General features: G+C 45.1%; 1 protein-coding gene across 1 annotated transcript in view; it reads left to right on the top strand.

Annotated features, from left to right (window-relative positions):
* Positions 1-1,510: 1,510 nt before the first annotated feature.
* LOC145391746 (uncharacterized) overlaps positions 1,511-23,779 on the top strand; it is a 59,693-nt gene continuing 37,424 nt past the window's right edge. The window contains exons 1-5 of the mRNA XM_080266281.1: positions 1,511-1,649; positions 12,325-12,469; positions 14,706-14,847; positions 15,964-16,227; positions 18,080-20,326. Coding sequence (XP_080122407.1) covers positions 12,339-12,469; positions 14,706-14,847; positions 15,964-16,227; positions 18,080-20,326 — 2,784 coding nt within the window. The 5' untranslated portion in view covers positions 1,511-1,649; positions 12,325-12,338. The remainder of the gene's footprint in view (positions 1,650-12,324; positions 12,470-14,705; positions 14,848-15,963; positions 16,228-18,079; positions 20,327-23,779) is intronic.

The raw sequence follows: 23,779 nt of genomic DNA, 5'->3' as shown, positions 1-23,779 counted from the left end.
TACTGAGACCTGGGAACTAATGGAAGAGGATAGTCGTAGGCTCAAACGTACAGAAATGACAATGATTAGATCAGGCCCGTAGGCAGAATTTCGAAGGGGGAGGGGCTTTTCCTGCTGGATCTGGATTTGCAGAGCAGCCGGCTGGTCAAAGGTCTGCTGCATGCTTGCTATGGGAGTCGAGGTGTATGCATAAGCGACGTTGGGTAGCAGCACAAACCTTCTGAACAACAAAGAGTGACTTTGTACTGATAAAGTAGGCAGGCTGGGAGGTTGTCCGATCCTCTCGAGCCCCCACCCCCACCCAACCAGGCTACGGGCCTGTAAATGGATGCGTAGTGCACCGTTGAACGGGAGACCTGAGGGGGCTAGGTTTACGAATGAAGAGTTGAGAGGAAGGATGGAACTGAAGTGTATTGGTCTTATGATGAGGAGGGGCAGATTGAGATGGTTTGGGCATGTGGAGAGGATGGAGGCATAACGAAAAGGACCTGTGACGACGTCATGAGCGTGGCACCAGGGACAAGGGACTGAATAGGGAGGCTGCCAGGGAACGAGCAGTGTGGAGAGCCGCCATTAGACGACTAAGGTCGAGGCATGCAAGCATGTTGGAGCCTTTATAAACGATACGAAATTATACGATAACATCTCGACAATGCACTGTTCCCGACGTCTTCCTAGCTTCATCCTCTGCCAGACTGCACAAGTAACTGTTACGGCTTGCTTGTAAATTGCTTGATAGTGGTCATTGAGTTAATGGTGTTTATCTTGGATGATAAGTTAAAACAGTTTGCTTGTGATAGGTTCAGACATTATTAGGAGTCTGATGTGGATGTAAGTGATTATGACTGTGTGTGTGTGTGTGTGTGTGTGTGTGTGTGTGTGTGTGTGTGTGTGTGTGTGTGCGTGCGTGCGTGCGTGCGTGTGTAATTCACCGGGTCGGTCAGGATCTCTTGATGGTCGTGATCGTCAGCTTTTACCCTCCCGGAAGGGAGCTGAGAGCTCATATAGTCCGATCTAAGGGCAAGGCTGTGACCTTCACACACGCACACACCCGTCCCCTTGCTCCAGGGGGACAGTAACCACCGACTTCGTCAGTGAAACTTTTCGCAACCTGAGCGAGGCGCGAACTCCCGTCCACCAGTTGGCAAGCGAGAACGTTACCACTGCACCAGCGAGCGGTGTGTGTGTGTGTGTGTGTGTGTGTGTGTGTGTGTGTGTGTGTGTGTGTGTGTGTGTGTGTGTGTGTGTGTGTGTGTGTGTGTGTGTGTGTGAGAGAGAGAGAGAGAGAGAGAGAGGGGCGGGGAAGAAACGTGCGTGACCAAAAGTGTTTGTGCATAAGTAAGCGTGTTAGTGTGAGAGAACGTGCATGTTTGCGAGCGATAGAGAGAGTGTACGTGTGCATGTGTGAGTGCGAGAGGTAGTGTGTGTGTGCGCGTGCGTTTAGGGGGCGGGGCAGGGCCGGAGCAAGGCGAGGAGGGAGGGGTGAGATGAGTGAGTCAGTGTAGGACGTCAGCGAGCGGGAATAGCAGCCGCGAGCCTCCAGCAAATATAAAACCATAACCCCGCACCCTCTCCACCACCACACTCCCTCCACCGCCATCCTCCCGCCAGCACAGCATCTCACCCACCCTGTCTTCCCTCACAGCAAGGTAACACAGCATTCCAGTCTCCCATAACAGGTGTATGAAGCGTTTCGAATGCCTTTGTGTACGTGCAGATAACGTACTGGTGTTGACAGAGCTTAGAGACTGTGTAAAACTCGATAAAACTATAGAAAACGTGCCATAAAAAAGAAAAATAATGACAGATATGCAAGAAAGAAGACTGACTGACTGTGTTAAATGAACCACAGGTAAAAATAATCGTTATGTAATTAAAAAAAAAAAAAAAAGACAAGATGACCCACGTAAAATCAGCCAGACATGCGAAGCGAACAGGGAGGTGGGGGTAAAGTGAGTGGAGGCAAGCGTGTGGGTAAATTCGGCACGAGGACACACATTGCTGCCTCCAAAAATACCCCACCACAACCCACATACCCACTTTACGTCACAGCTGAGTCACAGTGCCAAGGAACGGTGCCAGGAGGGGCCCTATAGCTTCCGTCTACAGTGTCCATCTGCCCAGTTACCGTCTGATTTACCGTCTAGCCGAAGATTTGACAGGTGGACCACAGGTATGTTACGGGCACAGGTGAAGTGAGTTTTGGTTATGAGGTCGTAACGTACAAGACAGAAAAGCAAAACTGAGGAAAAAAAGGTGTGAAAAGAAGTAGTTAGAGAATTTAACCAACTAATGAACTAATAAAAAAAATCTTTGTCACGTAAGCAGGTGATCCAAAAAAAAGTTTAACCGAGAAGAAAAAACCAAGAGACAAAAATGTTTTACTGAGTTTACGAGTAACTATAAAGTTGTTTATTGTTGACAAGGGCGCTAGTGATGTAAACACATAAGGATTAAAACAGTAACTGACGATAATAATGTGCAGCATATGTGTTAAATTAGCAGGCCTGTGCCCCGTGTTAGGAAGGCGATGTGTTAATAAGAAGGTGTATGTGTGTGGGATGCCAAGACAGGATGTGTGTGGGAGGTATGGAACGGGTTGTGTGTGTGTGTGTGTGTGTGTGTGTGTGTGTGTGTGTGTGTGTGTGTGTGTGTGTGTGTGTGTGTGTGTGTGTGTGTGTGTGTGTGTGCAGGTATGTATGTATGTGCGTTTGTGTCATGAGCCTATGGGTATTCTTTAGGCCTTGGGTGTGTGTATGTTTCTGTCTCCGTGTGTCTCTGTGTGCGTCAGTGTATGCGTGATATGGTTTAGGTATCTGTGTGTGTGTGTGTGTGTGTGTGTGTGTGTGTGTGTGTGTGTGTGTGTGTGTGTGTGTGTGTGTGTGTGTGTGTGAGAGAGAGACAGACAGACAGACAGACAGACGGACAGACAGAACGTGCCTGGCATGTGGCATGTGTGGTGTGTGCGCTGTGAACTGTGTGTGTGTGTGTGTGTGTGTGTGTGTGTGTGTGTGTGTGTGTGTGTGTGTGTGTGTGTGTGTGTGTGTGTGTGTGTGTGTGTGTGTAAAGTGTGAATGAACGCGAATGTGTTTATGAAGCCAGTGTGGGTAGAGTGTGGGCATGTGTGTAAGTGTGGATGTAGATGTGGAGTGGGTGTTGTTGTGTATATGGATGTGGATGTAAAATATGGTGTGAGTGAGGCTGTTGGGATGAAAATTTAGGAAGAGTGATAGGTGTGTTTGTGAGTGTAACTTTGTATTTAGCAGTGAGAGTGTGGATGAGGGTGTATGTGTAGAAATGGGCATGTGGATGTGGATATCAACGTGCGGATATGTGTGTGGGTAAGAGTCTGGATGCCTTGATGTGGATGTGTGTAGCAATGAAAGTGCGGATGTAAGTGTGGATGTGGATATAAAGGTGGATGTTGTGTAAGTGTGGATGTACTTGTGGACTGTGGATGTAAGAATGGTGGTGAGGTTGTGGATGTGGAGCTTGGCGTGTGTGGGAGAGAGGTGTGGATGTGGAAATAGGCGTGAGAGAATGAGTGTAGGCATGAGTAAGAATGTTTCGTAGGTGTACAGGGGGAAATAAGTGTATGTGGGGTGTGTGTGGGTATGAACGTGTGGGAATGTGGGCAAATATGTGTGCATTGGTTAGGGAGTAGGTGTGGGCATTGAGTGTATGGAGATCGACTGTATATAGAAGTGGGTGTAATGTGGGGCCAGAGGGGTGTGGGTAAATTACTGGGTGTGGGAGTGGCCGTGTAATTCGGGGTGTGGAAGTGGAAATGGGTGTGTGGGTATGGGTGTGTGGGTGTGGGCGGCCATGACCTATCCACGCCTACACCGTCTCACCTCCTGCGTCTCGCCCACACTAAGCTGGTCACCGTCCTGCCCGAACAAGCCAACACCCATACCTGTCCAACCACACCTGTCTTGCCACACCTGAAATGCCACATGTCCATTACACCTGCCTGCCCTACCACACTATCCTACCACACATCCTACCTGTCCTACCACACCTGTCCACCACACATCCTACCTATCCTACCACACATCCTACCTGTCCTACCACACTTGTCCTACCACACGTTCATTACACCTGCCTGTACTGCCACACCATTCATTACCTTCTCACCACACTTGTCCATTACACTTGTCCACCCTACCACACATCTTATCGGCTCTACCACACCTGTCTCACCATAGTTATCTCGTCACGTCTCCTACCACACCTATTTCACCACATCTCTACCACCACACATCACAAGCTTTCATCGAGTTTTCACACACACACACACACACACACACACACACATACATATATGCCTTTTTCTTTAGAGTGTATCACATTTATATATACACACACACACACACACACACACACACACACACACACGTACACAGACAAAATCAGTCAGACAACAGTATTACATCACTGGCTCCATATTGAGAGAGAGAGAGAGAGAGAGAGAGAGAGAGAGAGAGAGAGTTGCAAAATATTAGGCTGACACATTGGAAACGTGAGACAAAGAGAGTGAGAGTGGGGTGGATAAAGTAAGGAGAGGCAGACCAAGGACGAGATGAAGAGATAAGGAGAGAGAGAGAGAGAGAGAGAGAGAGAGATTGGGGGGGGGGGCTTAACACCTACCGCCCATACAAAGGTCACTAAGGCAGACACTCAACCGTTTCTAAGTCATAGTTTTCCCCTTGAATAAAACCTCAGTAGTCGTTGTCACATCCAGGTCCCTAATTGTACTTCTGGGTGAACAGGGACAAGACGGAAAGACATTTCATCCCAGAGTCTGACCGGACAGGAGAGACAGGGGTCGTTCCTTAGTAGGGAAATAATTGCCTGGGGATACTTTTTCTTTGATCGGCCCTCACAGCATGCAGCGTTGGGGAAGTATACTGACAGATTTATATTTCAAAAGATGGACAAAGTTACATTACAGATCGCTGGTTACAATATGTTTCAAAATCCTGTAACTGTCGGGGTCATTCACTACCGCCATCGCCCCTCTACCCTCACCCCTCCCCTGCGTCCACTAGAATGGATAACTGACAACGAAAGCATCCGGAACATCTGGCTTTTAAATTACCTTGTAACTGAACACCCCCTGACAAATATAAATGCTTTATTGTGATGTAGAATCCTGAACGCCAATGTTCTTAGAGTAATTATACGTTTAAGGTCACTCAGATACATTAGTGGAGTTTGTTTACAGTCTGTACATCTGATCTGCAAATTTCAACGTAACCGAAGTATAAAGTACGTGAACCCTTTACTGAACATCTGTAGGAGATTATATAGTGTTGTCCGTGATATATGAAGAGGGTGGAACTCATCTGCAGCTTATCAAGGTATCTGACAAAATATCCCTTGAAGGACTCGAACTCTTTTCTGCAGCACGGCAGGGGATTCACGTAAACCTCACTGTTGCGTCTCATCCGTTTAAAAAGAGAGTGAATTTTGTCGCAGTCCATCAAAACATCCGATCCATGAAATTATGTGGGATTAGAAACCATCTGGCGTTCCTGAAGTCTGTTTAGCCGCGATGGGGGACACAGTAAACAGTGTCTTTAGGTTGTCTGTAGATTTACTGTGAGAAAAGTTATGTTTACGCTCCGTCATGGCATCTGGACCCCAAATGTTTGTCTGACTGAACAATCGTAGGCGACATTGAATCCTTTGTTTTGCTACACCTGGAGAAATCCAGTAAAGCAGCGTGTCCTTGTGGAGCTGGACTATCGTCAGAATGGAAAATATCGTGGCACTTTCTCCGTTGCCATTTATTTTGCACAAGACCTTAATGTTTATCGCTGCCGTAGGAATCTATGTAGCACTTCCTCCTTACCGATTTTATTTATACATTGTTCCTCAGTGGTCACTTGTATGTTTGAGCGAGTTGGAGGGAGGGCAGACTGATATTGAAGGACAGGGTACCAAGAAGGCTATTTGTTTGTGGCCTCTTCTGGGATCAAGGCGTCTAGCTGTAGATAGTTCGTCATTTTTTTTAATTATCGACATAATTTCCATCAGTAATATTTAAGGGGATAATCAGGTGTAAGATGCAGAATAAATCGCCAAGGAAGAGTTATTAAGAAATCGCCCCAGCCAGCGGGAAGGTCCAACACGCCTAAATGATTGCCCAGAGAATGAAGCTTGTCTATGGCGGCTGGGTATGTGATCAAGATATATTTGTCACTTGTGTATTGAGGTCAGAGAGTGAGTGTGAGAGAGAGAGAGAGAGAGAGAGAGGGTAAACTCAGGTAACCGTTCATCTCTGTATATGGCACATTTCTCCATCCCTCCCCTCCCTAATTCCTCTCCCTCTCTCTTTTTCTCCCCCCTCCCTCATTCCTCTAACTAATTTCTCTCCCTCCCTCCCTCTTTCCCTCCCTGCCTCTCCTTCCCTCCCTTCCTATCTCGCATGCTCTCTCACTCCCTCCTTGTCCTCTCGCTCATTTTTTCTCCATTCCTCTATATCCCAGTTTCCTTCCTTCTCTCTCTCTCTCTCTCTCTCTCTCTGCCTTCCTGTTGTCATTGTCCTCTCCCTCCCCTCTCTCTCTCTCTCTCTCGCCCAGCCAGCTTCCCTCCGTGTCTTCCTCTCTCTTTACCGCCCTGCCTCCCTCTCCTCTCTCATTCCTCCCTATTTTACTCTCTTTTCTCTTTTTCTCTCTGCTCTCCTTTCTCTCCCTGCCTCCTTCTCTTGCTCTCCCTGCCTCTCTTACTTCTGCTTCTCTCATTCGCTGTCCCTATCTCTTATCCGAACTTCCTTCCCTTCCCCCCCCTCTCTCTCACTTTCTCTCTCTCTCCCCTTACCCTGACCCTCTCTCCCTTTCCCCTTTCTCCCATCCTTCTCTCTTCCTTCCGACCTCCTTTTCCAACCTCCATTACCCATTCCTTTTGTTCTTCTTCTCCTCCTCCTCCTCCTCCTCCCTTCTCATCTTCCTCCCACTCCTCCCCAGCCATATTCCCCTCCTCCTCCCTCCTTCTCTCCATCTACCATTTGTCAATCTGTCCACCACCTTCTTTACTTGTCACACCCTTACATCTCATCCCCCTTTCTCTCTCTCTCTCTCTCTCTCTCTCTCTCTCTCTCTCTCTCTCTCTCTCTCTCTCTCTCTCTCTCTCTCTCTCTCTCTCTCTCTCTCTTTATCACAAGGACATCAGTGCACCATCAAAGACATTGCCAGACACCACACACACACACACACACACACACACACACACACACACACACACACACACACACACACACACACACACACACACACACACACACACACACACAACTGCCACAATAATTAGAGTCGTTTTGTTTTCATCTTAGGGAACTGGTCTATCCTCATATCATGAATTATAAAGTCCTAACACCTCTTCCTAGGCGATTTATTTTTGGATAGGGCTGGTTACTATCTTTCTGAACGTTATTTATGCAGAGTACGCCGATGCTTGAAGGATTTATATAGGACAGTAAGGGGGAATAAGCAAGATAAATCGCTCAGGAAAAGGTGTTAGGGGCTTCCTTAACCGACAAGAATGCAGGTCTTGAGTCTGTATGAGCACATGAATGGACATACTACCAGCAAGTACTTTAATGGCCGCCATGTCAAGGTCTGAACCCATTCCTTTAGGTGTACAATGAATGTGAGGCGAATACGCTACCACTCAGCCGCTGTAGCTCCACTTCTTTAGTAAGAGAGAGAGAGAGAGAGAGAGAGAGAATGTGTGGCCATGAGTAAATGGGTGTGTGCACATGTGTATGTGAGAGTGATGGGGAAATGTGTGTCTGGCCATGAGTAAAAGTGTGTGTGTGTGTGTGTGTGTGTGTGTGTGTGTGTGTGTGTGTGTGTGTGTGTGTGTGTGTGTGTGTGTGTGTGTGTGTGTGTGTGTGTGTGTTGTGTGACGGAGACAGACAGACAGAGGCAGACAGAGTACATCAGAGTTACAAATAGTACATGAGGCAATTGTTCTCCCAGAAGCACAAACTCCTCAATTTAGCCACAAGAACGTAAAGAGTTATATTGGGGGTGGGAAAGTGGGGGAGGGGGAGAGGAGGTGGGGAGGAAAGAGTGGGGAGAGGGTGGGGAGGAGAGGAGAATGCTGGGAGGAAAGGAGGTATGTGCTGGGGAGATAAAGGAGGTAGGGAGGAAAGAGGGTGGGAGGAGGGGAGAAAGAGAGGGGGAGGGGTGAGGCAGAGAGGGAAAGGGGAAGGGGAGAAGACAGAAGAGGAGTGGAGAGAGAGAGAGAGAGAGAGAGAAATTAACATACTCCACATCTAACAACCATATTCCCACCGAGCATTTCAAAGTACTGCGTAGGGAGCACACTTACCTACAAATGTAACATGAACAAACCATTACACCGTTGCGTACATCTTCACAGCGTTCCCTAGTGCGCAGTTTAAGTGTTTGCGCAGAGGAGGAAAAAAGCGCAGTGTGAAGATGGCGAGACTTAAACAGTTTATAAAGAGAGAGAGAAAAAAAAGTGATCCAGGCATGAGATAAGGCGACTTAACGCGCATACCATACCACTGGCTTCTCGGGTTGGGTTTCGTGGGTGTGAGAGAGAGAGAGAGAGAGAGAGAGAGAGAGAGAGAGAGAGAGAGAGAGAGAGAGAGAGAGAGAGAGAGAGAAACATGAGACATAAAGATAACAGAAGGCCTAATGTTCAGAACGAGATTATCTGTTAAACAACCCTCCTGGCTGATAAGGCCTGAATTATTTAGGACCGTAAACACTTAAATTGGATCTCCTCTTATTTTACTTATTCTTTTTTAGGAGTTACTTGTATCGTTTAAGCAGGGTAAAATCGCTTAGTAAAATGTGTTAGGGAGCTTCCTTAACCGACGAGAAATACTAGCCTCGTCTTTCAGTTAAATATTCATGAAAAATATTAGTCTTGGAAATAATACTCTGTTCACTTCTACTAAGGTTATATCTGTCATTTCTCCATCTCGAATGTTGAGTATTAACAGGAGTTTGACTTTGGAATACGGTGCTAATCACGAAGAAGTGCTGTGGACAGAATGCAGGACTAGAGAGAGTGAGAGAGAGAGAGAGAGAGATGGAGGGCAGGTGAGGGAGTGAAGTAATAGAATGACGTCAGTGTGTGTACGTGTGGTCGTGTGTGTGTGCGTTTGAGTGGTTTTGTGTGTGTACATGTGCGTGTAGTAAGTGCACATGTGCGTGTGAGTGTGTAGTTTTGTGTGGGAGTGTTTCTCATTATGTGTGTGTGTGTGTGTGTGTGTGTGTGTGTGTGTGTGTGTGTTGACCCTGAGGGATTTTTCCCTTCACCTGGCAGTCTCTCTCTCTCTCTCTCTCTCTCTCTCTCTCTCTCTCGTGTGTGTGTGTGTGTGTGTGTGTGTGTGTGTGTGTGTGTGTGTGTGTGTGTGTGTGTGTGTGTGTGTGTGTGTGTGTGTGTGTTTCATCGTCCCTGTTTCCCATTCTCCTCGCTTCTTTCCCATCTCCCTCTCTCCCCCCCTCCCCCTCCTCCCCACGGCCAACAGGTGAAAATAACTGGCTCAGAATTCTCTCTCTCTCTCTCTCTCTCTCTCTCTCTCTCTCTCTCCAAAACGCCTTTTCTTTCTTCTGTTACGATGAATGGAGGTCCTTCACTGAGAGAAAGAGAGAGAGAGAGAGAGAGAGAGAGAGAGAGAGAATGATTGTATATGACTGCCAAGTGATATCTCTCTCTATCTCTATTTGTTTCTCTTCCTCTAAGGTATGTCTCTATTCACACACACGCACACACACACACACACACACACACACACACACACACACACACACACACACACACATTTATTCTCCCAACACTTATTTATACTCTCTCTCTCTCTCTCTCTCTCTCTCTCTCAACCAATTACACTCCACTAAGATAATGGCAAAAGGTCGCATCAATTATTATTAATGTCAAAACAGGGGCAATAGGAACAGGAAGACCACGGAAAAAAAAAATAAAAAAAAAGAGACGAGGACGATGATGATGTGGGTGGGAGTGAGGGTGGGGGTGTAGGGTGTGGGGGTAGGAGTGTAGGGTGTGTGGGGGTAGGGGTGTGGGGTCTGTGTGTGTGGAGGTAGGGGTGTATGGTGTACTGTGTGGAAAATGAGCATTGGGAAGTTGTGGGGTGTAAGGGTGAAGTATTGGGGTGTGGGGTGAGGGATGGGGAGTTTAGGGTGTGGGGTGAGGGATGGGGAGTTTAGGGTGTGGGGTGTTGGGTGGGGTGTAGGGGTGTAGAGGGAGGTGAACCAGTTGGCTTCATTTCAGGTAAATATTAGGGAAGGTGTGGTGGAGGAAATAGCAGTCTGGCGCCTCACACCTATACACCTACACACTTACACACATGCATTTACACACTTACCTACTAACACACCTACACACTTACACAACTACAATTTTACACACATACCTACACACAGATCCACACGCTCTGAGTGCCCTCCTTAAATGGGAAGGAATACAGGTACATAAAAATGGTGCCCCGTGTAATACTACTATTAAAGAGGAAGTGAAGCAACACTGCGGGGATGAGTAACTGAAAGGTGTTTGTGAGAGGAAAGTTGATGATGAGATGCCAAATATTTGATTACACACACACACACACACACACACACACACGTGAAAACAATAATTCACACATGAACGAATAAGCCCCCAGTAACTGAGTACGGTACGATTAAAGAGAGCACAGTCGGCTTAACACACCCAACCTCTGAGAAGTCGATTTCGCAAGAGGCGTAACGTGATCCACCGACAAAGAGGCTGCGAGGGTACTGAGAAGGGATGAAGGACTGAGTTGTAGATTGGAGAGAGAGAGAGAGAGAGAGAGAGAGAGAGAGAGAGAATTCATCTACAATAATTTCGTGTGTATTTCTGTGTACACATATGAGTATATAAACCACGCATGTATATTGAAGGTTTAAATGTTTTCATGCCCACTGCGCTTTCACTTCCTTGGACTCTCAACCTGCATGACGTCTGAATGTAGTAGAGCACTTTTTCTAATCCAACAAAGACGCTTAACACTCACAGCTCAGTTGATGGCCAGGTGTTAACAGATTAGAGGGTTAATTTTACTAGTAACCAAGGAGACTTATTAGTACCTCAAAACTAAAGCTTGTCGAATTTTATACTCAAACCAACTCTAGTAATGATATCTTAATGACTTCCTTCAGTGTTGTTTTGGTGCCTAATTAGTGACAATTTGATTACCTGGTGACATCTCGAAACATCAGTTACGGCATTTTGGTATCTTAAACTTCAAGGAATATATAAATTTAAGGGGATCTTGTGACTGGCATCCTTTTTGTAACATCCTTCACTTTTCACTAACATAGTTCTCTTCTAAGCTTAAGCCTTAACCTCTTAATGTATGGGTTTGAACTTTGGCATCCTATGGGTCTAACTTTGGCATCCTTTGAGTCTAATCTTGGCATCCTTTGAGCTCAACTTTGGCATCCTTTGTTCATAACCTTGGCATCCTTTGGACCTGACCTTGATATTATTTGATCCTAACCTTGGCATAATTTGGTCTAACCTTGACAACCTTCGGTCCTAACTTGGGGATCTTTTGGTCCTTACCTTGTTATTCTTTTATTCTAACTTTAGCATCCTATGGTCCTAACTTTGGCAGTCTTCAGACCTATCCGCGGCATGCTGTGGTCCTATCCTCCGTATCACCAAAACGAATATTTATGAGTATTACACAACACGAACTAACAGGACCTAAATTGACTGCGAAGACTACATACTCGTACACTGAGTCTAACCCTGTCATCCTTCGGTTCTAACTTATACTCTCATTGGTCTTAACCTCAGCCTCCTTTGATCCAAACCTTATCATCCTTCTATCCTAGCCATGCCTTCCTTCGGTTTAACCTTGGCGTCCTTCAGCCCTAACCTTAGTTTCCTTTGGAACTAACCTGACCATCTTCCCGTCCTAACCCAGGTAACCGTAAGTACAATGCCTGAAGCTTCACAGATTATTCTAGCAGTATTGATGCTCACCCCACCACAAGGGGGAGAGTTGTAAGCATCTGTCTTTTTTTCAGCTGTCACGAGTGCATTTCTCATGTCAGCATTTATCATGTGAACATGAGTTGTGCAAGCATTTGTCCCACAAACATGTATTGGTAAACCTTCTGTGACATTTGTTTGACTCTGCTGTATTTCTGTAAGCCCATGACCTCCGCATTACGTTTTATTTCTTTATGACCTGCAATCTGGTTGTGACCTACGACCTGTGCCTTTGTTGTTACCTCTGTATGACCTAAGACCTGGCTGTGACCTATTCCCTGAGTGTGGTGACCTCTCCAGGGCGGTGCGGCGTGATGGTGTGTGAGAGCCCCCACCCCCGCCTGAGGTCCCTACTCGTCAGTCGGCGCGGCGGCTTCCTCGAGGACCCCTTCTTCAGAGATGCCTGGGGCGAGTACACCAGCGCCGTCAGGAGGATTGTCGATAGGTACACACTCATATACATCCATTAACCTTGCGTAGTTGTACTTGCGACGCCCCCTGTCCTGTCCTTTCCTGCATGTATTTATATATATATATATATTTTTTTCAGCTTTCCTTCTTCGGAGACTTCTGGTGGGATTGTCAGTAGGTTCACATTCATATACCCTGCGTCCCTGTAGCTGCGTCGACCCTTTCCCTATCCTTCCTTAACCCCTCAAGTGCCCCGTGTGAGCACTGTCCATAGGTAGTTACGTACACCCCTTAACCTTGCGTCTTTATAACTGCGTCGGTCCCCTCCTCTTCTTCCTTGCTTTGTTCTATTTTGTCCTGCCTACTTTCGTGTGAAGATCTTGAGCGGAATATTAACAGGTGATATCAAACTTGTGTCTTGTTCTTTGTCTTAATCTCTGTCCTGTCTGTGAGTTCTGTGATGTGTGCAGCATGTGTTCTTCTTTTGTGTTGTTCTGTCTTTGTTCTTTCATGTTCTTCTCTTGTCCTGTCCTCTGTTGCTTCCTTCTGTTCCTTCAGAGACGCATGGGTAGCAGACACAATCGCCTTCCTGTTTCATCACACCTGCCTTTTTCCGAAACTTATAAAGGAACTGTCAATAGGTACACTGCATCCCTTAACCTTGCGTCCTAGTAACTGCGTCGCTGTGTATCCTAATCAGACCTGCAAGTATCCTGCTTAGGCCTACCTACCGTTTTTCGGGGACTTTCGAGAGGGTTGTCAAAAGGTACACTTATAGGCATCCATTAACCTTGCGTCCAAGTAGCTGCGTCGTCTCATGCTTTCCTTTCACTGTTCGGGAGCCCAACCTTATCCTATTCATTCCTTTTTCCTTCAGATATCTCTTGAGAAATTTCTATACTGCCTAAAATTCCCATCTATCCATCTTCGAAGCTGAGTTGCAACAAGAGATTAATACTAGAATGCAATGCTAGTCATGAAGAAGTGCCATGAGGATGTTGAACCACAGTATTGTCTTATTCTGCCACTGAGCTACGGGAAATGAGCTCCAGAAGGGTGGAAATCTTGGCCAAGTCAAGGTAAAAGAACTATAGTATTTACATCCCCATCCTGTTTTCCTATCTTGTGTGTGTGTGTGTGTGTGTGTGTGTGTGTGTGTGTGTGTGTGTGTGTGTGTGTGTGTGTGTGTGTGTGTGTGTGTGTGTGTGTGTGTGTGTGTGTGTGTGTGTGTGTGTGTGTGTGTGTGTGTGTCCCACATATTACAAGCCTTTACCCTCTACGCGACCTGCACCGCCCTTTTTTTCTCCTGTCTGTCGATCTGTCTGCCTGTCTGGTTCATTCCTAATTATTTGCCTTCCTGTTCTTCCTGTCCGTCTGTCTATATTATGTTCTCCTGTCTGTCTGTGTCGGTCGATCTGTCTGTGTCCTTCCTGTCTGTCTATCTGTCTGTCATTCTTATATGTGTCCTTTTGCATAATACGCTCCCACATCCCAAACTCTCCTCTTATTCTTTCCCCCCTAATCATCATCATCATCATCATAGTACCAGTAGTAGAGTAGTAGTAGCAGTAGTAGTAGTAGTAGTAGCAGCAGTAGTAGTAGTAGTAGTAGTAGTAGTTGTATTTTCACCTCGGTACAGTAACGCCGTCTTTTCTGTTATTAAAATTCTCTCTATACGATCAATTAATTTAAAAATAAATGGATAGATGAATATACTGATGATATGTCTGTATGTAAATAGGCAGACAGATTGATAAATAGACAGACATATATACGGAGAGATAGATAGGCAGATAGACAGATACTTGTAGACATGATTGGATGAAGACTGATAGGCATAAATAGAGAGACAGATTAATAAATAAATAACCAAATAAATATACACAAAGACACAGATAGATCGACAGATAGATAGACAGATAGATTAGATAGACAGATAGATAGACAGATAGACAAGTATATTGACCACAAACCCACACACCTGACCTTCCACCTTGCTAACTCCCAATATGCATATGTGTGTGTGCGACCTTCCCACTTACCCTCTCCAACCTACGCTGTCTACACTTTCTCTCTCTCTCTCTCTCTCTCTCTCTCTCTCTCTCTCTCTCTCTCTCTCTCTCTCTCTCTCTCTCTCTTTCTCTTAACGGGCTCATCTATCCATCTTTCAGTTCATCTTTTTGTATACCCATTTTCCTCTCACATATTTGTCTTTCTACATACCTACCCACCTATCTATCTATCTGTCTATCTATCTATCTATCCCACAGGTTCAACCATGGAGGTATGTTCGCTCCTCGAGACAGACTTCGCGATTCTCACTACCACTCCATGTATCGCACGCTTCGCAATGCAAGAATCAATTACAACGCACAATCGGCTAGAATCAAGGATGAGGGCAGCGTTTATAAGGTGAGAGAGAGAGAGAGAGAGAGAGAGAGAGAGAGAGAGAGTTAATTCAAGTTCCAGATATAACACTGCCTCTGTACCCTGTGTGTACCCTAGTAGACGGTACGGTACCATCCCTCATTTAACCCCTTCAGCCTGTGGACGTATTTTTAGCTTGATTCCTGCTTGGGAGAGGGAGAGAGAGAGAGAGAGGGAGAGAGCGAGCGCTAATGTGAGTAAGGGTGGAGTAGGTCTAGGGTACGGTGGAGGTGGGTATGTTGAAGCAATTAGGGAGAGAGGAGAGAGAGAGAGAGAGAGAGAGAGAGAGAGAGCGAGAGAGAGAGAGAGAGAGAGAGAGAGAGCAACAAATCCTAAAAATACCTCTTTGTTAGAAGGTAAGATGGTATATAATGTTAATAATAATAATAATAATAATAATAATAATAATGATAATACCAGGAAAACACGTACACATACAAAGTAAACACACACACACACACACACACACACACACACACACACATGCCCTCAACCCGTGAAATGCTTGTCATCCCTCCCACATTCTCTCTCTCTCTCTCTCTCTCTCTCTCTCTCTCTCTCTCTCTCTCGTGACCCACCACACAGAAAGACATCACATCAGCTAATCATTCCCCATCCTTTTAACACACGTCTCATTTACTAAGTGCAATTTGATCTTTTAACAGCCACGCAAAGATTACATATCCTTTTTCACTATTATAACATCATTTCTATTTTTTAGTATCCCCAGACGATTTTATTCAGCTGAGGAGAGACTTTAGGAACTTGAGGGTTTTGGTACACCCAGGTCTGGCTAAGTTAGGTTAGGGCAGGGCAGGGCAGGGAAGGGAAGGGCTGGGCAGGTAGGTTAGGTTAAGGAAGGCTAGTTTAAATTTACTTAGACGCTTCCTTGATAGCCATCCATCCTCACTTTGCAGCTGTTTAGGTCGGGTTATGTTATGCGATACTGTGCTATGCTGTTATTAGGTTGGGTCAGGTCGTTCAGTTATGTCAGGTTATGTTAGGCTCAGGTAAGGCCAGATCAGGTTATGCTGCTGTACGCTATGCTAGATAAAATGTGGTTCCTCCATTTGTCTGGCATCAACTCTGCCTCTCTTTCAGCTGGTAATGGATGTCCGCGAATTCGTCGGAGGGGACATCACCGTCAGGACCGCCGGGGGGACGCTGTCGGTGCGGGGGCGTCTGGAGTCAGGGGCTGCGGGGGGCGGCGACTCTGGTGCCACCGACGCTGACTCCACCTCCTCCCGCGCCTCCTCCGCCCGAACACTGCATCGACGCTTCAACCTCCCTCCCGACGCAGACGGGGAGAAAGTGGCGTCGGTTTTGTCCAGGGACGCCGTTTTGACCGTGACTATACCGAAGAGGGTGAGTTGGGGGAGTGGAGGGGAAGAGGGTGAGTTGGGGGAGTGGAGGGGAAGAGGGTGAGTTGGGGGAGTGGAGGGGAAGGGATTGTGGGGAGAAGACCAGAGAGAAACAATAGAGGAGTGTGTTTTGTTGAAGCTGAGAGGAGGGGACTGTGGAGAGAGTATCAGAGAGGAAAAACGGAGGAGTGTGTTTTGATTTCACAGCGCCCTGGATTATTTAAATGGAAAAAAACTACCCCAATATAAAGAAACTGATAAATGTGAAGAAACGAGTTCAGTATGTGCGTATCATTTCCTCCCTAAAGTACTAGAGACAGGCACTGAGGAGAGGCAGTGGGATGAGTACTCGGGAGGAACAGGGTGTCTGACGTATAGGAGAATGATGGAATGAGAGCGTGTCTGAGAGGGAAAGAGTTGAAGCATTTGGTGGACTGATGAGGAATGTGGTTTAGAGGTTATGTGGGGCGACTGGAGAGTGAGAGATTTGACTAGGTGAGTGTATGAGAGTGGGGTGATTGAGAGGAGAGGGAGACCGAGAACGAGGCAGAGAGATAATGTGCTGGAGTGTGTAAGAGAGGATGGTGTGATGTGGACAGAGTCGTTGTTGAACAGGAACAGAAATTCCTGTAGTTTTTTTTTTCCGGGCCACCCCTCACAGGAAGCAGCGTCAGGCAATTAACAGATAGGTATAGGTGTGTGTGTGTGTGTGTGTGTGTGTGTGTGTGTGTGTGTGTGTGTGTGTGTGTGTGTGTGTGTGTGCGAGAAATATGTCAGACTGAGGAATACTGTTCAGAAATACGCAGACAGAAGGGTGTATGAAAAAAATATATATTACCGGGAAGAATCTATAAAACGACTACAGCTGCGCATGAATGTATGAAATGAACACAGACGTGGGAGAATGTAAATAATGAATGTAGCTGTGAAAAATGTATATGATGATTGTAGCTCCTGAAGAATGCATACAATGAGGAATACAGTTGTGGTAAAATGTGGTATAATGGGAAAATAATTGTGGTAAATATATGTAAGGAGGAATATATATGTAGGAGAGACTTAGGCGTATAATATTAAAACTGGGAGCGAGAAGCGTGGACAGTCTCCCAGTTTTTGATGGACACTTAGGAAAAACCTTTAATTGCTACGTGTTATTAGTTTGCATCCCACATTAAAGAAAAATCAGATATGTTCTATAATAATCATCGCCATCGTCATCACCATCATCATCATCACTGTCACGCATCGGAATTTATTTTAAAAAGCTAGAGTTGTACCGCACATTTAAGCTGCCAAGTTTGATAATACGTCCGTATATCATAAGGAACGAGTCGAGAAAAAAAGTGTGGCTTAATGAGAAACCAAATTATGCCGTTATCCTACATTATGCAAAAAATACTATGAAATATCAGGAGTTTCAATGTACCTGAAGTAACGCTTTTCAGATGTGATTTTATGAAACCCGTAGGATCTTGAATTTGACTCTCTGTTACCTTGCTTTTGTTTTTTTCTTGGCGGGAACAATCTTGCGGGTTTCTGGCCCTTGGTTCCTTCTTCCTTGCATAAAAGAAGGTACTAATAATAATGTTTTCTTTACCTGTACGTACTGGAGTAGTTGGTAAATTATAATGTAACCGATTTCTGTATTTTATTTTATTTTTCTGAAGAACTGATATTGTTTTCCAGTCGGCGATGCATATTTTAAATTGCTGGCTTTGCGTTTTCAATTTGGGGGCTGTCATTACTTTCATCAGATATTTAGAGAGGGATATATATAAGTGCTGAGAGAGAGAGAGAAGGAGAGAGAGAGAGAAATATACCTATAAATCTCCAATCAATCTCACACTCCTTTCCAGACGGACGTAAGAGTAATTCCAGTGAAGGTGGAGGGAGACGACCAACCTGGGAGAGGAGGACTAGGGGGGACTGCAGAAGGAAGTCGAAGCGGAACCAAGCGCCACTCAGCCACTCAGGAGGACACAGGAGGACCAACACCCAGCAAGCGCACCCAGGAGTTTGCTAGGATGGATAGGGACAGGGATGGGGAACACTACAGCCGCAGGGAGAGAGAGGACGTGGAACGAAGGAAGGCCGGAGACAGGCAGCGAAGTGGTGATAGGATGGACACTGAAAGAGGAAGGTTCGATAGAAGTGTAGACAGAGGGAGATTTGATAGAAGTAGAGATCGGGAAACAGAGAGAGGGAGGTTCGACAGGAGCAGAGACAGAGGAGAAGGAATGAAAAGCATCTTTGACAGGAGCAGAGACAGAGTGACGGAAAGAAGCAGGCTTGACAGGAGCAGAGAAAGAGGAGAGGCAGAGAGGAGCATATTCGACAGAGGCAGGGACAGGGGAGAAACAGACAGAGACAAGATGGGAAGAAGAGGAAGTGACATGCTCTTCGGACAGAGTGGAAGTCGAGGGGCCGAGTCTGAGGTTAGACGGAGAAGCTACCCCGACCACGACGTCAATCGACAACAGCAAACTGACACCAACGTAAACAAGCGGAGAAGTGAGGAGATTAAGGAAGGACAACCAAGTGGAGCGCCAGGACAACCAACTCGTCGTAGGTCGTCAGCCAAGTACGAGGAGGCAAAGGAAGTCAACATCCCAATCCGGTTAGAAGGCAACTCGGATTCCACTGTTCATCAGTTTCCAAAGACGAAACCTGAAGAGGCCAAGTCTGCTTCGAGTCAGGAGGAGCTGAAGGGCGCCACCACCATGACATACAATTTCCAAAACCCTCTAAATTTCACCAAGCTGGATGAAAGCAAAACCAAGAATATCAATGGAGACTCAAGGCTTCCAGAGGTACATCGCACTGCCCAAGGGAAGGAGAATATCAAGCCCTCGATAGATGAGCCGAATTGGACTTATTCCAACCTGTACCAGGGAAAGAGAGGCAGTGGTGCCCAAAAGGAGGAGCCGGGAAAAGAAGCAACAGAGCCCCATAAGCTGAACAATCTGAACAACAAAACAAATGATCTGAGTAGCAAGGTGGGTGTTCTGAGTGGCCAAGAAAGCCATCCAGGTCAAAATCTGGATACAGGGAAGACTCAAAAACATCCCGACGTGAAATTTGTGAAACCCGAAGAAGCTACGTCCTTCAAATACTCCAGTGAGACGCGACCTCATGTGACTTCTGCTGCAACAGACAGTTTCAGCAGTGCCGCAGATCATCAGGCCACCCCTCTCGTCGCAGGTGAGAGGAAACATCACCCTCAGGAGTCAGAGAAAAGTAGAGGCATGGATCCACAGCAAACCCGGAGACCAGAGCACTATTACAGCAGACCACAGCAGGGTAGACCAGAGCAGGATGGAATTCGTGGATTTAAGGAAGAAAAATCTGGGAAAGTGGAAAGCAAATCATATCAAGCCACTACAAAACCACACCAAGATATCAATAAACCACACCAGAACAAACCACTCCAAGATATCGATAGACCACACCAGGAGAACAAGGCACACCACAAGGCACACCAGGACATTAATAAACCGCTCCTGGATACAAGCAAATCACACCAGGACACCAAGATACCCCAAGACTTTAACTGGCCAGGGCTAACAACCGCCAAACCTGTTCAAGATAAGAGCAAACAAGCACAGAGTAAATCACACCAAGACACCAAGATACCCCAGGACTTTAATTGGCCGGGACTCAATACCACCAAGCCAGTTCAAGACATGGGTAAGCCAGGACAGGAGACGCCACACCAGGACACAAGCAAGCCAGGACAAAATGAAACGAGTGGACAAATGGACTACCTCGCTAAACCGACCCACAAACCAGACTCCCCCGGAGGCCGCTCCAGGTCTCCCATTGATGGTCGCGAGGTGATGGTGGAGAAACGGCAGTCCGACATGGAGGGTGACATGTTCAAGGACTGTTGGCAGAACTTCAGCAGCACGTTACAGGAGGTTCTCTCGCGGCTTCAGGAGTTGTCGGCGGAATTAAGCCAGGCCAAGCCCCTAAATATACCGACGCCTGAATCTGCCGGAGGAGAGGTGAACCAAGCTAAGCCCCTGGTTACTCCAACGTCCGAAACAGCTGACGGAGATCTGAATCAAGCCAGGTCTTCACCTCCGAGTTCCTCTGTTCCTCAGGTATGCTTCTAATGTTGTCTATTTCTATGATTTTGTCAGTTTGGGTCACACATCTTTTCTTGTACCTTTTTTAAGCTTTATTTCGCTCCAGATTCATCCCTTGCTCAGGTAAGGGTCTATCTAATGGTTCCTCTCAGCTTTCGATACTGTCAGCCCAAGTCTGCATAGGACGGAATGCTGTGAAAAGTATAAATGACGGGGTAAGGGTGGCAGTGTGTGTGTGTGTGTGTGTGTGTGTGTGTGTGTGTGTGTGTGTGTGTGTGTGTGTGTGTGTGTGTGTGTGTGTGTGTGTGTGTAAAATGAACAAGCTTATTTAATTAATCTGAATGTCAGAGTAAAACAGATTATGTCATACCCGCATGTCTGTTCAGTATATGTGCAGATGGTGCTATAACAGAAATACTAGGTAGGACAGTGATATTGAGTGTCCACAGTGAGAGAGGGCAGGATTTAGAAACTATCTATACTGTTGTTTGCTGATGATGCTGTTCTGCTAGGAAGATCAGCAGGAGGGAGTTGCAGAGTTAGTGATTGAGTCGGGGAGTGTGTTTAAGAAAAGACATTTGAAAGTGATTTTAGTAAAAGGTAAAGTTGTAGTTTTTGAATGAAATCACGAATTATATGGTAAGAATGAATAACGCTGAGATGGTCTGGCAGAGTGTAGAGGCCGGACAATAGAAAAGTGATGAGCAGAGCGTATTAGGGTGAGGTGGAGGGGGAGGCCGAGGATATGATGAATAAACATAAGATAGGATGATTAATCAAATATCCGTTCTCTTTTTTCTTCCTCTTAGCTCAGTTAATTCTTCCATGCTCATTATTTTACCTCTACACGGAGAGGGTGAATAGCTAGGAGAATCTGTGACTCGGGTGGAGGAGGGGAGGGGCCGGGGGAGATGAGATTAGGATGGGATGGGGAGGTATACTCGTATGAGATGGGGGTGTAACTTGGAGAGAGGGGCAGCCTGATGGCGAGGATCAAGGTGACAGAAGCATTTTTTTTTTTTTTTTCGTGGCCCGCTCGTTCCGGGATTCAAGTATCTGGCTATAGATTGATAGATGGATAGACAGAGGACGAGCAATATCCCCGTCTGATTGAAATTGTACAACTGAAGCAATATTAAGTAGCAGAAACCGTCACCTTGCTATTTAAAACAGACAGAAAAAGCTGGTGCAGAGAGACGGACGAACAGACAGACGGAGCTAGAACGGACAGACAAACAGACGAACACACAGACAGCTCAAACAGGTAAAATGACAGACTAGGCAGACAGACAGCTAGACGAAAACGCACAGAACTTGAACAGGCAAACAGACAAGACCAAGATCATTACTTCTCTGCTCCGCGCGTGGCTAAAAGTATTATAACAGCAGTAAAGTCGGAAATTCTCCTGACTGGCAGCACACTCGGGCCTGTAGTGATGTCAGCAGAAGCATATGAGTTAGGGATGAGAATTTAAAGCTATAGGGCAAGCCTCCAAATACTGAAGGTCATTTACGGAGCAGCTGTGAGTGTGCATGGGGAAGGGGTTGGCCACAAATACCCTTAACAGAGTGCATTTGGGTGTGAGGTGGGCCGGACGAGTACTTTCTCGTCTCTGCCATAATTTTCGATTGTTTTTTTTATCTCTGTCATAAGTTTCGAGTTTTGTTTTCTGTCATAATTTTCGATTGTTTTTTCATAATTTTTTAGTTTCTGTATATATGTCATAATTTTTTTAGTATTCTGTCATCTTTGTCATAATTTTCAAGTATTTTTCATTTTTGTCATAATTTTCGAGTTTTTTTTTTTTCACCTTTGTCATAATTTTCGAGTTTTTTTTTTTTTTATCTTTGTCATACTTTTTCGAGTTTTTTTTTTTTCATCTTTGTCATAATTTTCGAGTTTTTTTTTTATCTTTGTCATAATTTTCGTTTTTTTTTTTTTTTATCTGTCATAATTTTCGAGTTTTTTTTTTTCATCTTTGTCACAATTTTCGAGTATTTTTTTATCTGTCATAATTTTCGATTTTTTTTTTTTTCATCTTTGTCATAATTTTCGAGTTTTTTTTTTTCATCTTTGTCATAATTTTCGTTTTTTTTTTTTTTATCTTTGTCATACTTTTTCGATTTTTCTTTTTTCATGTCATTATTTTCTAGTTTTTTTTTTTTTTTTTTTAATCTGTCATCATTTTCGAGCATTTTTTTTTACCCTCCTAGTCATAATTTTCAAATATTTTTTCAGCTTGTCGTACGTTTCGAGTATTCGTTTCATCGCCTTTACAGTTTTCTGTGGAGGGACCGAATATTTATTTTTCTTTGTACTCTCGTTATTCATTTTCACGAAGCACCGTATTCACCAGTAACTGGAGTTCTTTCTTCGCATTTAAGAAATCTGTTTTACTTCGTCTGTCATCAGCTTCAAGTTTTCCCGCCAAAAATTCATATGCTTACCTTTAGTGCAGTTTTTCTTTTTCCTTCTCCTCTCTCTTGTCTAAATATACTCCAGAACTGATTGCATTTTCTCAAATAACGCAGTGTTTTGCAGTGTAAGGTCAAACAGCTCACATTCTTGAAAGGATATAACAGAAAAAGTCGCTATCTGAGGTTTAAGCGTCAATATACTGTTTAAGTTACGTGGGAAATTAATGGTAACGCACCCCTGCCTGTCTCCTGGATCAACGTAGTTAGGTGAGTTCTTGACTGATACTGGCAGTCCATCTCTGTCGCATTCTATCTGTCTATCCAACTACCAATTGTCTATCTGCCTACCTAGAAACCAACCTGTCTATCTGTCTGTCTGTATATCTATCTATCTATATCATTTAATTGGATTAGGCCTATTTAAATAAGGCTGACATGCTTATTGCGATTATTTTCAAATCTGTGTAATATTTAGCCCGTATTTTCAGTAATCTGGCCTAATCACCCTCTCACATTTAATTATTATTATTATTATTTTTTTTTATCTGATTTATTTTCTCGAAAGAGCAATTCTTAAAATCTGTTCGAGATTAGGCTAGGTTCCATTAGGTTAGCTGTGTACCTGAAGTTAAAAATCTTACCCTCAAAACAGTCCTAATTAATCTTATAACACAGTGTTTAGATGTTCAAAAAGAGTGATCCTGATAAGCTTCCCCATTATCAGCATCAGCGTGCAGCCAGACTGACTTGGCGGACATTCCACAGTCTAAAATTGCCGCAGAATGCCATTGGGGTGGAGATAAATAAGCGAGTGGGTGTGTGACTTTAAGTGAGCTTCCAAATGGGTGAAAGAAGTTTGAACCCTTAGATTAATTTTTAAACCCCAGGATTAACTTTTTTTTTCTTTTTACGGATGGAAGAAGGAACCAAAGGCCAGAAGTTTCACCCCTTCACTCTGGTGACTTGGATTTCCTTCACTGCCTGCCACCAGCCGTTTTTTTTCAGCTTAGGAAACACCCGTCACCAGAAGTTTCACCCCTTCACTCTGGT

This window comes from Coenobita brevimanus, chromosome 19, assembly GCF_032717465.1.
Source record: "Coenobita brevimanus isolate Jiangsu-jjx chromosome 19, ASM3271746v2, whole genome shotgun sequence".
NCBI classification, from domain to species: Eukaryota; Metazoa; Arthropoda; class Malacostraca; order Decapoda; family Coenobitidae; genus Coenobita; species Coenobita brevimanus.
Note: the sequence above shows the minus strand (reverse complement) of the source record. Positions and strands in the feature narration are given on the sequence as shown.